Source organism: Lissotriton vulgaris, chromosome 12 (assembly GCF_964263255.1).
Source record: "Lissotriton vulgaris chromosome 12, aLisVul1.2, whole genome shotgun sequence".
NCBI lineage: Eukaryota > Metazoa > Chordata > Amphibia > Caudata > Salamandridae > Lissotriton > Lissotriton vulgaris.
The window spans coordinates 365,449,742-365,463,020 of record NC_141700.1 but is presented as its reverse complement, the minus strand read 5'-3'; the positions used below and the strand labels follow the sequence as shown (position 1 = coordinate 365,463,020).

The 13,279-nt window shown below is 49.6% G+C and overlaps 2 protein-coding genes across 3 annotated transcripts in view; one reads left to right on the top strand and one right to left on the bottom strand.

Annotated features, from left to right (window-relative positions):
- Positions 1-12,052, bottom strand: part of FAAP24 (FA core complex associated protein 24) — a 97,092-nt gene extending 85,040 nt beyond the window's left edge. Inside the window, exon 1 of the mRNA XM_086945135.1 lies at positions 11,862-12,052. The gene's annotated coding sequence lies outside the window, so the exon portion shown is untranslated. The remainder of the gene's footprint in view (positions 1-11,861) is intronic.
- Positions 12,053-12,115: 63 nt separating this feature from the next.
- Positions 12,116-13,279, top strand: part of CEP89 (centrosomal protein 89) — a 1,308,678-nt gene continuing 1,307,514 nt past the window's right edge. For both annotated transcript variants that reach the window (XM_086945134.1, XM_086945133.1), the window contains exon 1: positions 12,116-12,291. In XM_086945134.1, the coding sequence (XP_086801260.1) occupies positions 12,253-12,291 (39 nt within the window). In that variant the 5' untranslated portion in view covers positions 12,116-12,252. The remainder of the gene's footprint in view (positions 12,292-13,279) is intronic.

Below are 13,279 nucleotides of genomic sequence, written 5' to 3'. Positions count from 1 at the left end.
TATGGCGCTACCACAATCCGGGGACCCGAGACTACTCCTTCTACTCACACTCTCATAGGACATACTCCCGAATCGACTATCTTTTCGCCTCCCTTGAGATGGCCCGAGACTCTTTAGCTGCTGCTATCTCCGACATCTCCCTGTCGGACCATGCTCACGTGGAGCTCTTGCTGCAGGACCCCTTGTCCCGAGCCGTTCGTGAACGCCGATGAACGCTCCCCCCGAGGATCCTTCGGGACCCGGACGACGTCGCCAGCATCCGTGACGCCATAGACTCGTATTTCGCCGTTAACGACACCCCTGAACTGCCGTTTCACACGGTCTGGGACGCCTTCAAGGCCACCATTCGGGGTCACATCACCTCCCTGGCGGCGGCACGGAGGAGGGAGGAGTCCAAGATGGAAACCGACCTGGCTAGCGAAATCAAGCTTGTGGAGGCCCGGGACCGGACTTTCCCCATCGCGTTCGTCAAAGAGAGCTCTAGCTAACCTACGGGGGCAACTCCGCACCCTGCGCACCAACAAGGCGGAACACTCCCTGCTAGCACTCAAGCAACGGTATTACGAGGGTGGGGACAAGGTTGGCCGACTACTGGCCGGCAGGCTGCGGGCACGTACCGCTAGGGCCCACATCGCCAACGTCAAGCAGCAGGACGGCACTTGCGCCACTACCGAGAAGGCCAAGCAGGCCGCTTTTGTTGCTTACTACTCCTCCCTATATGCCGAGGAGCCCACCTCCCCGGAGGCCCGAGAGGCCGTCCTCGCAGACTACGGGGGTTCTACCCTGTCCCCGGCGTGTGCGGCCTCGCTGGAGAGCCCCTTACAGGAGGAGGAAATAACGGAGGCTGTTAAGGATCTCCCCGTGGGGAAAACCCCGGGGCCAGACGGCCTACCGTTGGCCTTCTATCGCCTGTTCTTGACCCAGCTCCGCCCGCATCTGTTGCGACTATACAGCTCCTTTTCTGACACCGTCGGCCCCTCCCCTGACATGGGTCTGGCGGAAATAGCCCTGATCCCCAAACCTGGGAAAGACCCGGACCTATGCGCCTCCTACCGCCCCATCGCCCTCCTTAACACTGATCTCAAGATTTACACCAAGGTTTTGGCCAAACGACTTGACCCACACATGCCGGGCCTGGTGAATCCGGACCAGGTGGGGTTTATCCGAGACCGCCAGGGAGCCGACAATGTCCGCAGGCTGGCGCACTTGGTGGGAAAGGTGCACCATTGGAAAATACCGGCTTGTCTCCTCTCGCTGGACGCAGAAAAAGCCTTCGACCGGATTGATTGGACCTTCCTGCGGGCGGTCCTCAAGAAACTAGGTCTTGGCCCTATCATGATCTCCAGGTGCATGGCCCCCTACCTAGGACCGCGAGCCCGAATTCGGGTCAATGGCCAATTGACATCGCCGCTTTCGGTCCACAGGGGTACGAGGCAGGGCTGCCCACTGTCGCCGCTCCTGTTCGCCCTTGCGGTTGAACCGCTGGCGGAGCTGATTAGGCGTACCCCTGATATTCATGGTGTCCCCCACGGAGGACGCACTAATAAGGTAGCGCTCTTCGCCGATGACCTGATCCTTACTCTCACGAACCCTCGGGTCTCCTTCCCAGCGGTGCACGATGCCCTTTCCCTGTTTGAACAGGCGTCCGGCCTTAAAATCAACCATGCCAAGTCTTGGGCGCTTAACCTTACCGTCCCCGACGAGGAAATCTCTTTCATGCAGGGGGTCACACCCTATCGCTGGGCTGACAGCCATATTCAATACCTGGGCCTGGATCTCGCGCCCCATCTTGACTCGTGGTCCTCGAGGAATTGGGCCTCTTGCCGCAAGGAAGTCCTGGCTGACTTGCGAAAATGGAAACCCTTGATGATCTCCTGGCTGGGACGGCTCAACGCTGTCAAGATGTCCGTCCTTCCCCGCATCCTGTATGTTTTCCAGTGCCTCCCCACCCCGATCCCAATTCACTGCATCAGAAACCTTCAACGCGACCTTACGTCCTTCATATGGGGGGGCAAAAGACCCCGGTTCTCGCAGAAAGTCCTGATGGAACCGAGAGACAGGGGCGGTCTTGCCTGCCCGAATCTCCTCCACTACTATTGGGCGTCACACCTCCGGTACGTGATCGAATGGGGTGCACGCGAAAGCGACAAGCACTGGTTCCACATGGACCGTTCGGTCACGGGGCGTACCATATGGGACCTGCCTTGGTTACCGCGGGTGGCACGTTCCAGAAGTGCATATCTTGCGGTCCCCACGAGGACGGTTCTTGAGGTATGGGACAGGGTGGCAGTGGCCAAGGGTCTCACCACGTTTCCCTCTCCGCATACTCCCATTGCGGGTAACCCACACTTCCCTCCAGCCGCCCGGACCCGAGCTTTTGAGAGCTGGACGCAAGGTGACTGCAGAGTTGCAGGAGACCTTTTTCTTGGCGGATCGCCTAAAACATGGCTAGACTGCAAGGAAGAATTTAGGCTCCCCCCCACCGCCCACTTACAATACACGCAGCTGCGCCACTAGACCTCGGGGGATGACATGTACCAAGCTGCTACTAGACCGTATACCCCCTTTGAGAAGTTGGCACGAACCCTCGGGGGACTGAAACGGCTCATCTCCCAGATCTACAACATCTTGCAACACCCCACCACCCCACCTGTACACCCCTATCAGAAACAGTGGCAGTCGGCGACAGGCGCTGACATCACGCCCTCTCAATGGACTAGGCTCTGGAACGACATCCCCAAAACCTACCGCAGCATCCCGCAAAGGGAAAACGCATACAAAATGCTGACGCAATGGTACTACACCCCCCTGCGACTCAGCAAAATGTTCCCCGCTTCCTCGCCGTTGTGTTGGAGGTGTGGCACCGCGACTGGTGACTTCGTACACATCTGGTGGTCCTGCCCTACCCTAGCTGTCTTTTGGAAGGAGGTCCTCAGTCACATCAAGAAGGTGTTGGGTTTCCCCCTCCCTGAAGAGATTTGCACACTCCTACTGGGCATCCGACCCCCCACACTTAGGGCCCTCACGCGCAGCGACTGGATCCTCACCCTTCACATGCTAGGTGCTGCCAAACAACTCATTGCCCTGCACTGGAAACGAGCAGAGGCGCCGCCGATAGCATCCTGGTTCGTGCGCCTCTGGCAGGTCCTGACAATGGAACTACTCACAGCGCGGATACAATTCAGGGGGGTACGCTTCAAGGCAGTGTGGGAACCCCTAGTGCGCCTCTTGTGCTCGATTAGCTATGCCCGCCACATGCCTCCCAGGCTCCGCGCTCTGCAATTATTCGAGGACGCCCTCATCCCTGCTGACCCCAGCAGACTGGACTTTTAACCGCTACCCCCAGCGCCGCTTTGTGTTTTGCACTCCCTGTTTATGGCCACGGGTGCGCCCCTCTACCTCCTCTTCACCTTGTCACTACTAGCTCCTTTCCTGACTTTACTTCCTTCCTACTTGCCACTCTGGCTTCCGCCCCTCCTTGGGGCAGTTAGGTCCCTGTTGGGCCTGTTGGAAATGTGACACCATTGCTATTCCTCATATACGTGCCTACCCCACACAACGACGCATTGCCAGCTTATGGCCACCTCTTGCTCTGCTCTCCCCTAAGCCACGCGGCCGGCCCCCCCCTCCGGGGGTTGTAGGCAGGGCGCTGTGTTAATGACTCCATCTCCCATGTCTAGATTTACCTACAGACTCTTCTATGCGCGGCCGGCTCCGGAAAGGGGTTGTAGGCTTATCGCTGTGTTCACAATAAAAACAGATTTGAACAAAAAAAACTGAGACCCAAGGGAGCCCCAGGACCCAACGGGTTGCCAAACGCCTTGTTTCGGCACAACCCCCCATTCTGGTCTGAACTCCTCACGCCACTTTTTTCTTCAATTCTAGCTTCTTCCACCATCCCAGACTCTTGGAAGGGCAGTATTTTAAATCCAATATACAAGTCGGGTCCCCGCTCCGACCCCTCCAACTACCGTTTGATAGCCTTAATTGATGTGGAGGTCAAAATGTATGCATCAAACTTGCTGGCAGACCTGGAGGACTGGGTCGGAAGCAGTAACTTCATCCCCTACACCCAAACAGGATTCAGGGCAGGGATGGGCACACTCACTAACATCTCTGCGATTACCCTGCTAGCCAACCAAGCTCTCACAAATTCCAGGCCTTTGTATGCATGCTTCATAGACCTGAAAGCAGCCTTCGACAAAGTCCCAAGAGCCAAGCTATGGGTAAAAATGCACAACTGGGGCGTTCCAACCAAACTCCTGGACGCCATAATCAATTTGTATTCCCAGACGTGGGTTGAGGTCAGGAAAGGCGACGGGAACAGCATAACCAAACAGATTCAAACCCTTAACGGGTTAAAACAAGGGTGTGTGCTGGCACCCTGCCTCTTCAACATCTATATCGCCGACCTAGATAACCAACTACAGTCAATTCCATCAGACCCCCTAAAACTGGGTAACGTCCCTACACCCAGACTACAATACGCGGACAACATTGTGCTCCTCACTCTAACACCTGTAGGTCTGCAGCGACTCATCACCAAACTAGGAGCTTACACCACCAATGCCCAATTAACCATTAACCATCAAAAAACCAAAAGTGATGCGTTTGCCAGACGAGTTAAAATCAAGGCTCATCGCAAATTCACCTGGTACTTGGACGGGCAACCTCTGTCCCCAGTAGACTCATACAAATATCTAAGTTTCACTATAGACCGTAACCTCAACTTTTATTTACAAGTGGGGCAAGACCATACCAGAGCTAAACAACTGCAGTTCGCCTTCAGTGTCTTAAAGAAAAAACTTACAGGGTGCTCTACAGGCCATTTGCTTAAAGCTATTTCAGCAAACTTTTTACTCTCAATTTCATACGGCTCGGAAATTCTAAACACGAAAGATGTCATCTCCCTAAACTCAGCACAATCAACTCTCTTTAAGGCCCTGTTCTCAATCCCCCCCCCCCCGAGACATTTCACCATCCCAAATACGTCTAGAGTACGGCCTGAGAAAACATACCCCCGACAGACAAGGGGCATTAGCTAAATACTACTGGAGAATGAGGGATGCAGAGTATAACACCTTAGCACACTACTGCTGGAAGGAAATTGAAACCCAATCCAGGCTAAGTAACTCAACGCTCAGTGTTCTGAAAGACTCCCTCGCGGCACTGCAAGTCGAGGAGGCCTGGCTTAACCTCCCCACTTACTCCAGTTTCAAAACCGTAGTGAACAACGCAATCAAAAGGACCTCCCTATTAATGGACAATACAGCTGTCTCAAAAAAAAAAAACACGCCTGGACCGTGGCTCAAGGCCATCAACCATATTTACTTGATCATTTCTCCCAGGAGAGAAAACAGTACTTAACGTTATTGCGGCAGGGGTCATTTCCATCAAAAGATCTGACACCAAAATGGAAATACCCCTGGCAATCTAAGGAATGTCGCTTATGCAGAGGAGAGCTGGAAAAAAGGAAATCATTCACTAATTTAATAAGTTCCAGCATATCCATCAACAGCATTGTCTTAATGTTTCAAATTCTCTTGTTTTTAAATTTTAAATGTATTTTTACTTATGGTGGTTCCCCACCGTTTTATGATTTTTTTTATTGAAATCAAATAAAAGTATTCATGACCGACTACTGGCAGCAGTCAGGTGAGTCATTCATGCATTCTCGGTCTACAGGCTCTGTACTGTCAAGTTCAGTTGATTTGTGCAGCATATGCTTAATAATACTAGGCCACAATGCCAGTTAGTGTACACCATTAATTTCAGACTAAACTCACGAGTTTTCTTGTTCACGCACAGGACAAATTGTATTTATGTTTTAAGTGCGATGAATTATGTCTCGCAATTTCCAGCTCCGTACAGCTGTAAACCCCAAGCTGTCAGAATCCCATATGCAATTGGGATGCCCTGCTGTAAGGCATTATTAAATAGGTGGTTATATTTGAAACCGCACAGGTCATAAGCAGTCTTTATCTTGGACTGCTCAGTGCACCCAATGCAGGTCCGGTCTCACAACAAAACAGAAACAAAAAGTATTCTGTAAGCATTTTGTTGGTCTTTAGGCAACTACATGAAATCAATCACACACCTTAAATGAAAGATGATCACTCAATCATGCAAGGTAAATAAAAATGATGGGCAATTCAATCTTTCGTGTTAATTTTATGGAATCTCAATTAGTTAATGCAGGCTTCTCCAACGATAGCTTGTAAGCTACTGGTAGCTTTCAAGCTACCTGTAAGTAGCTCTCCTGAGTGAAGCGCAGTGAGCTCAATTAGAAGCTTTTGCTTGGTTGAATCAATATATGTACATTAAAACTGAAAGGTGTGTACTCAAGATGAAAACGTGTGTATTTTCATTGCTTGGATGTTGATGTTTGGGGAAAAACGGTTGAATTTCCAATATTTATTCAAAGTTGAGTAATAAAATCAAATGGTATTGGGAAGCAGTTATTGCACATATTAACTTGCTGCTAGTGGCATTGCAGCGATGGTTATGTGTTATCCAAGTAGAGGCATGACAAAGCATTTTTTACCTTACTGCTGGCAACCACGCCTGGTGCATTGAAGTGATCACTTCTGCATAATCTTACCTATAGTGGCTACTAAAGTAACCTCGTCTTATGTAGTTACCCTTACATCTCTAGAAATATTAGTAGGTCGGGGGGGGGGGTTCATTGAACATAAGTAGCTCTCATTAAAAAAAAGGTTGGAGACCCCGGGCTATGGGCACTGTGACAGGGCTGCCATGTGGGTCAGTGAGATTGTGGTATTTGGGGATGTAGGAGCATGTGCGCCTATGAATGGAATATAGGTGAAAGGATGACTGAGAACCTGTGTCGCATGTGCTTTCTGGCACAGTAGATACCTTTTGCCATATGTGGGTGTGTTACATGTAAAACACAACCATATAATTATTTTTTTTTAAATGGGAGAAATTTAAGGTGCAAAAAAATGTTCAGCAAAAATGTCCACATTATGCAACATTTGTCTGCACTTTAAATTTTTCCCCACTTAAAATAATGGCGGTATTTTTAGTTATAAATATGACATTGTTTCTGCCAGCCTCTAGGAGCAAGATGTGTAAAGGGGACACTTGAAATGGGAGAAAATTCAACTGAAGAGTTAACTTTAAATTGATTCCATAAAACTCATCATTTAAATTTTTCCCCATTTTCAAAGGATTTTTACATCACATGCCAACATTTTCAAAATAAAACTTAATTCTTGAAAAAGTAAAAACTAAATTAAAATATAATGTTAAAAAACAGGCAAATGTGACAAACAGGGACTAAGCGACTCAAAACTTAAGTGCGTGTTATCAAGTATGGTAAGGAACAGAGCTCAGAATTACATCTTTCCCAGCAAATGTGACAAACAGGAAAGGAGCGAACTTGTGTTATGGGCAAAAACCAACGGAAAAAAATAGTGCACCAAAACAAACAGAAATGACCGAAAGTGAAAGCTTACTAGTAATAGGGCCGAGCTCTGTGAGGTGGAGCAAGATACCAAAAGGAGGGACAAAGAACACATATTAACAAGATGGAAGCAAGCATTTTAGAAGTGCACACAAAGTAAAAAATAGAAAGCAATAGGCGGGCTGTAAGCTCACAGAGTAGATACAGCATGTGTCGAAGAGACAGCGCATGAGCTGCCTAAGCTAGACCTAAAACTTAACTCAAGGATGTGAGCTACTGGTAGCTCACGTTCGATCGAACGGTTGGAGACTCCTTGGTTAGACTAACTTATTTTAGTGCAGATGTCTTCAACACCGCTCTAAAATGATTAGTAACGCATAATTAAAGCTCTGTGAGGTTTTGCACAATCATGAGGAACCGCATAATTGAACATTAACGAAGGCAGCAGTGAGCACGCTCGACTCCTAAGGATGCTGCCAGGCAATTGCACAAAGTGAGATGGGGCAAGGTAGTCACCCGTTTGCCATGGTCACAAAACATTAAACTAGTTGATACTGGATTACAGTTTTTCCCCTGCGAAGCCATTCGCCAGCCCAATGTTCTTTAAAAAAACAATTAAGTAAGGCAAAATCAGGCCTGGGCAGGCCACATGGATACTGAGACCTAGCATCTATAAACAGCAAGCACCCAAGACCCAGCTTCATGAGGATCCTTCATCTAATTTGTCAGGCCGGCTGGGGCGCACTGCATGGAATGCTCAACTTAACTGTAGAATGCTCATTTTACTCTGCTGGCCAGCCTGCTCAGATATGGCCGTGAAGGAGTCTCGCAAGTGCATTGGCAACCAGATGCGCAAGGGTCCTATGATGTTTTCCGTGCTTTCTAGTAGGGTTGGGCGGAATTTGCGTAGTCGCATTACACAAAGCTCTGCGTAACGGTAAAAAAAACTCTGCGAGCACGCAAAAGTTCTGTGAACATGTGAAATTGCTTGTACCGCCCGTTCGCACCACTTTTTTCCTGTTCGCAAATGCTGTTTGCGTGCTTGGGGAGAAATATCCTGCAAACACGCATTTTGAAAGTGCGAACAAGCTAAAAATTCCGCTAAGGGGCGGAATTTTTGCCAATTCAACAATCTCCACGGAACTACCCAAATTACGAGAGTGGAACGGAATTTACCACCCAGGCCTACTTTCTAGGTGCGATCAGTTGTTGCGGATTGCCTTGACCCCTATGAACGGCCTCAATGCAGTCCTGAGCCATGGGGAGCAAGGTGAGAGCAGCTTTCATTCCAATATTTGGCAGCGCAGCTGAATACGGGCCAGCAGGAAAATGGCTCTGGGTAACCTTGTGTACTGTACACAAAATGGAATATAAAATGAAGAGGATTCTCCATTTGTACCGGCTTGTGTAATAGCCTTTGTGGGGATATGACTCTCCATGGGGCTGCAGAACGTATCTGCCCTCTAACAACCTTTGGCTTTGAGCAACTGTGTCACGTCAAATGCTTTAACTGAGCTGCAAGACGCGGATTTGAGGTTGTGAGAGAAGAGGAACAAACTCACCTCATGTAAACGAACGGTAATCTGTGTGCCTGTCCAAATAGGTTTCATTAGTTTATACAAGTTGCCCAGGCAGATGGTTTTCAGTGCTGAAAAGAAGTGCATAATCTGAAATATAGTGAAGATCGTGCGACGTAAGGAACTGGGCGTCAATTAGAGAAAAATAACTTTCTGACCCAGAGACAGAACTTAAAACACCAACACTAAACGCGGAACTATTTATTTATAATCTTAGGTAGCACAACTCCCCTGACCAGGTTTCATAGCGCTGTACTGTGGACATTTAAAACAAAAGAGTAAAGCATATAGTCACTTTTGAAGTATATAAATAAGCACTTCTACACATGTAACATAACGACTGATGTGGATGTCTAAAAACAGTCGAGTAATGATGTTAGCAACATAAAACTCAAGCACAACTACATTAAGTTCAACATCATGAACACTAAGATACATTAAATAGTAGTGCCTTGTTATCATATGACTCAAGAGTCATGATTATCTCAAGGGCATTTCTGGGGTGGTTAGTCAATAGTGCGGGTGGTCCTATGCTGGAGTGGCACTCTGTTGCAAGCCCCATTGCTTGGTTTTACTTGAGAAAAAGTGACACTATTAAGGTCACCCATTTAGCAGTAGAACGTCACTCATAAATAAATACACTGAAACCACCAAAATGCCACACATAAGCAATGTGAAAACTTAACAGCTGTGAAGGGGACATATATCTGGCTTGCCGCTTAATTCACTAGGGGCATTGCGGTCATGGGATTGGAGCAGCATTTATATTTTAAGTTCATGTCTAAAAACTGTTTTCATAAATGTCTCTCACAGCAGTGATACAATCTTATTAACTAAGTTGAAAAGCTTCTGCATGTTTAAAAGAGCCACGCAGCACACAAGGACGCCATCCACAACCACCAACACCTCATCAGGGCGGCCAAGAGGACCTCCTTCAAAGACCACCTCAACAACAACGCACACAATAACAAGGAGCTCTTCAACACCGTTTAGGAACTTCCCAACCCCAGCTCCAACACTAATGACATCCCGCCGTCGCAAGCGCTGTGCGACTCCCTCGCCACCTTCTTCCACCGCAAGATAGCCGACATCCACGACAGCTTCAACACCCAGACAGCCCCAACAGGCAGCAACACAACAGACCCTCCGCACATCATCGACCACGACCCCCTGCTAGCCTGGGCCAGCGTGAGCATCGATGACACCATCAAGACCATGCGCACAATCCACTCCGGCTCTCCGCCAGACCCATTCCCGCACCACGTCTTCAACAGTGCAAGCAGCTCCATCGCACCCCACCTGCGCAACGCCATCAATCTCTCCTTCGAGACCGCGACCTTCCCAGAGATCTGAAAACACGCCGAGACCAACACCCTACTCAAAAAACCTAAGGCAGACCCAAGAGACCTCAAGAACTTCCGGCACATCTCTCTGCTCCCCTTCCCGGCCAAGGTCATCGAGAAAACCGTCAAAAGATAGCTAAGCCGATACCTCAAAGAAAACAGAATCCTGGACCCTTCCCAGTCAGGGTTCTGCAGAAAACACAGCACCGAGACTGCCCTCATCGCCGCCACCGATGACATCCGGACCCTGCTGGACAACTGCGGAACCGCAGCACTCATCCTCCTAGACCTTCGACACCGTCTGCCACCGCACACTACGCGCACGCCTCCATGCCGCAGGGATCCGAGACAAGGCTCTGCATTAGACCACTTCCTTCCTCTCGGGCAGAACTCAGAGAGTCCGCCTCCCCCAATACCGTTCCAAAGCCTCCAAGATCATCTGCGGCGTACCCCAGGGATCCTCCCTCAACCTGACGCTGTTCAACATTTACATGGCCCCACTCGCACACGTAGCCCAACAGCAAGACCTCAACATAATCTCCAACGCCGACGACACTCAGCTGATCCTCTCCCTCACCAATGACCCCATCACCGCCAAAGCCAAACTCGAAGAAAGTAATGAAAGCTGCCGCCGACTGGATGAAGATCAGCAGTCTGAAGCTGAACTCGGACAAGACGGAGGTCCTCATCCTCGGCTCCAACCCTTCAGCCTGGGACGACTACTGGTGGCCGGCGGCACTGGGGGCAGCCCCGACACCCACCGACTACGCACACAACCTGGGAATCATCCTCGACTCAACGCTCTCAATGACCAAGCAGGTCAACGCCGTCTCCTCCGCCTGCTTCAACACCCTCCGCAAGATCTACAGATGGATCCCGAAAGATACAAGAAAGGCAGTCTCCTAGGCCCTCGTCAGCAGCAGACAACTACGGAAACGCCCTCCACGCGGGAGCCCCGACCAAGCTCATCAAATTACTACAGCACCTCAAAAACGCCTCGGCACGACTGATCCCTGACGTGACGTGCCACGGCCACATCACCCCCACCTGAGAAACCTGCACTGGCTCCCCGTCAAAAAGAGGATATCCTTCAAGCTCCTCACCCACACACACAAGGCACTCCACACAAGACCGGCCCAGCCTACCTCAACAGACAGCTCTACTTCTACATCCCCAACCCCCCCTCCCCCCCACACACACAGCGCCTTGAAACTCTCGCGGGTATGTAGTGCGCTTTACAAATGATTGATTGATTCGGTTTGAAGAGTCTTTCTTTACAATATTTTTAGTGTTGAATGCATTGCTTATGCCAAACACTGTCACGGCTCGGCACATGCATGGACTATTAGAGTCCCGCAAGATCGACAAACAACGTCTTTTTAGATTGTAGTTCACTTTAAGTGCACGGGATATACTGGAATGTGTGCTGCTGGCCAACAGCTGTGTTCGTGCGTTAATCTATTTTATAGACAGAAAAGCACGTGTCTGTTTTGTAAAACCAGTGTCTGCCCTCACCTGAGATGGGCGCTCTGGTGCTTCATTGTCCCAGCTCCGCTGCTGGAGGGCTGAAGAGAAGGGGGGCCGGCGTAGGACCCGCAGAGAGTGGCAACAATCCAGAAGTGAAACCGGGCAGACCTGCGCCGTCCCCCGCTCTGGCTGCCAGCGCCAGCTACCAAGCTCGTCCGGGGGCGGGCAGACTTGAAGTTGCTAGGCCCGGACCGCAGGGCGTTCCCGGGGAGGAGCCGGAGCTGCGGTCCAATCAGGGCCGGCCTTGTTGGGCTGCGGTTGTGAAGGAAGCGTCCGTTTGAATCGGAAGATGCCGAGCAGCTGAAGTCGTTGCTCTCCTGAGTGCGGTGTTCGCTGCGGTGCCTCTAGAAGTGTCCAGCGTCACTCGCCGCCCGTCAAGATGCCTTTTGGGTTTCCGAGGCGCAGTTCTGCGCAGTTTGTGAGTACTTTATTGGCAACCTTTTCTGAGCATCTGTGAGGGCAGTGTCGTTGCTGCCAGATGCAGAAAGTACTAGAGGAAGGCGAAAAACAGCCCAGAGAAAGAAGTAAATAAAGGCAGGGATAGAGAGGAGCCAGAAAAAAGATGTACACACGATTATCATCATCAACAACCAGAAAGTGCGGGAGAAGACATCTTACCATTTCCCCCTCCCATAACCCCCGCACTTGGCCCATTGCCATTAATACACATTCGACATATACACTTCTGAATAAATCTAAACCAGCCATGTGTTTACATTCTTCTATGGGACTATGGGAATACTTGGCCGCAGTTTTATTAGATACAGGGACTCTACCTTACATCATTGAGCTCATAAATCACAGTAGTCAAAGCTAATTCAAGATGAAAATGACATAAAACATTATTACAGTTTCATAACTCATTCTGAGTGCCACAAGTCAATCTGACAGGATCCTAAATCATAATTACGAGACGGGTCATAAATCACGGTTGACAGGTAATACCTACATCATCTCTGCCGTACATAAATAATTTTGACAGGATCATGAAACTTTCCTGCGTGACAAGTCATAAATCATCCACTATTGACCTGTCCTTTATGTGTTCCGGAGTAATGAGCTATTCGCAAAAAAAGCGTATCAATACCCCATCAGGGGTAGCAAGCTCTCTATAAATGCAAACCTTTATGTATTTACTCAATCTGCAGTATGCGAGGAGGGCACCAAATGTGGCCTTCAAAGCAGCCTGGCGGTGCTGGCAATTGCCCCAGCCCAATACACTTAGTGCTGTCTGGGAGGTGGTCACACTACCCTGTGGCAGGAAACCTATTGCTCTGCCTTACCCTGCTGGAGCTCAGCTTAGCAGCGGGAGGACAGAAACATGTTTGTAGTCTTGAGCAGTACTAGCTTGCTGTTAAAACTTAAAAGGCTGCTACTGGGATTGCAGAAGGGGCACCCTAGGAGAG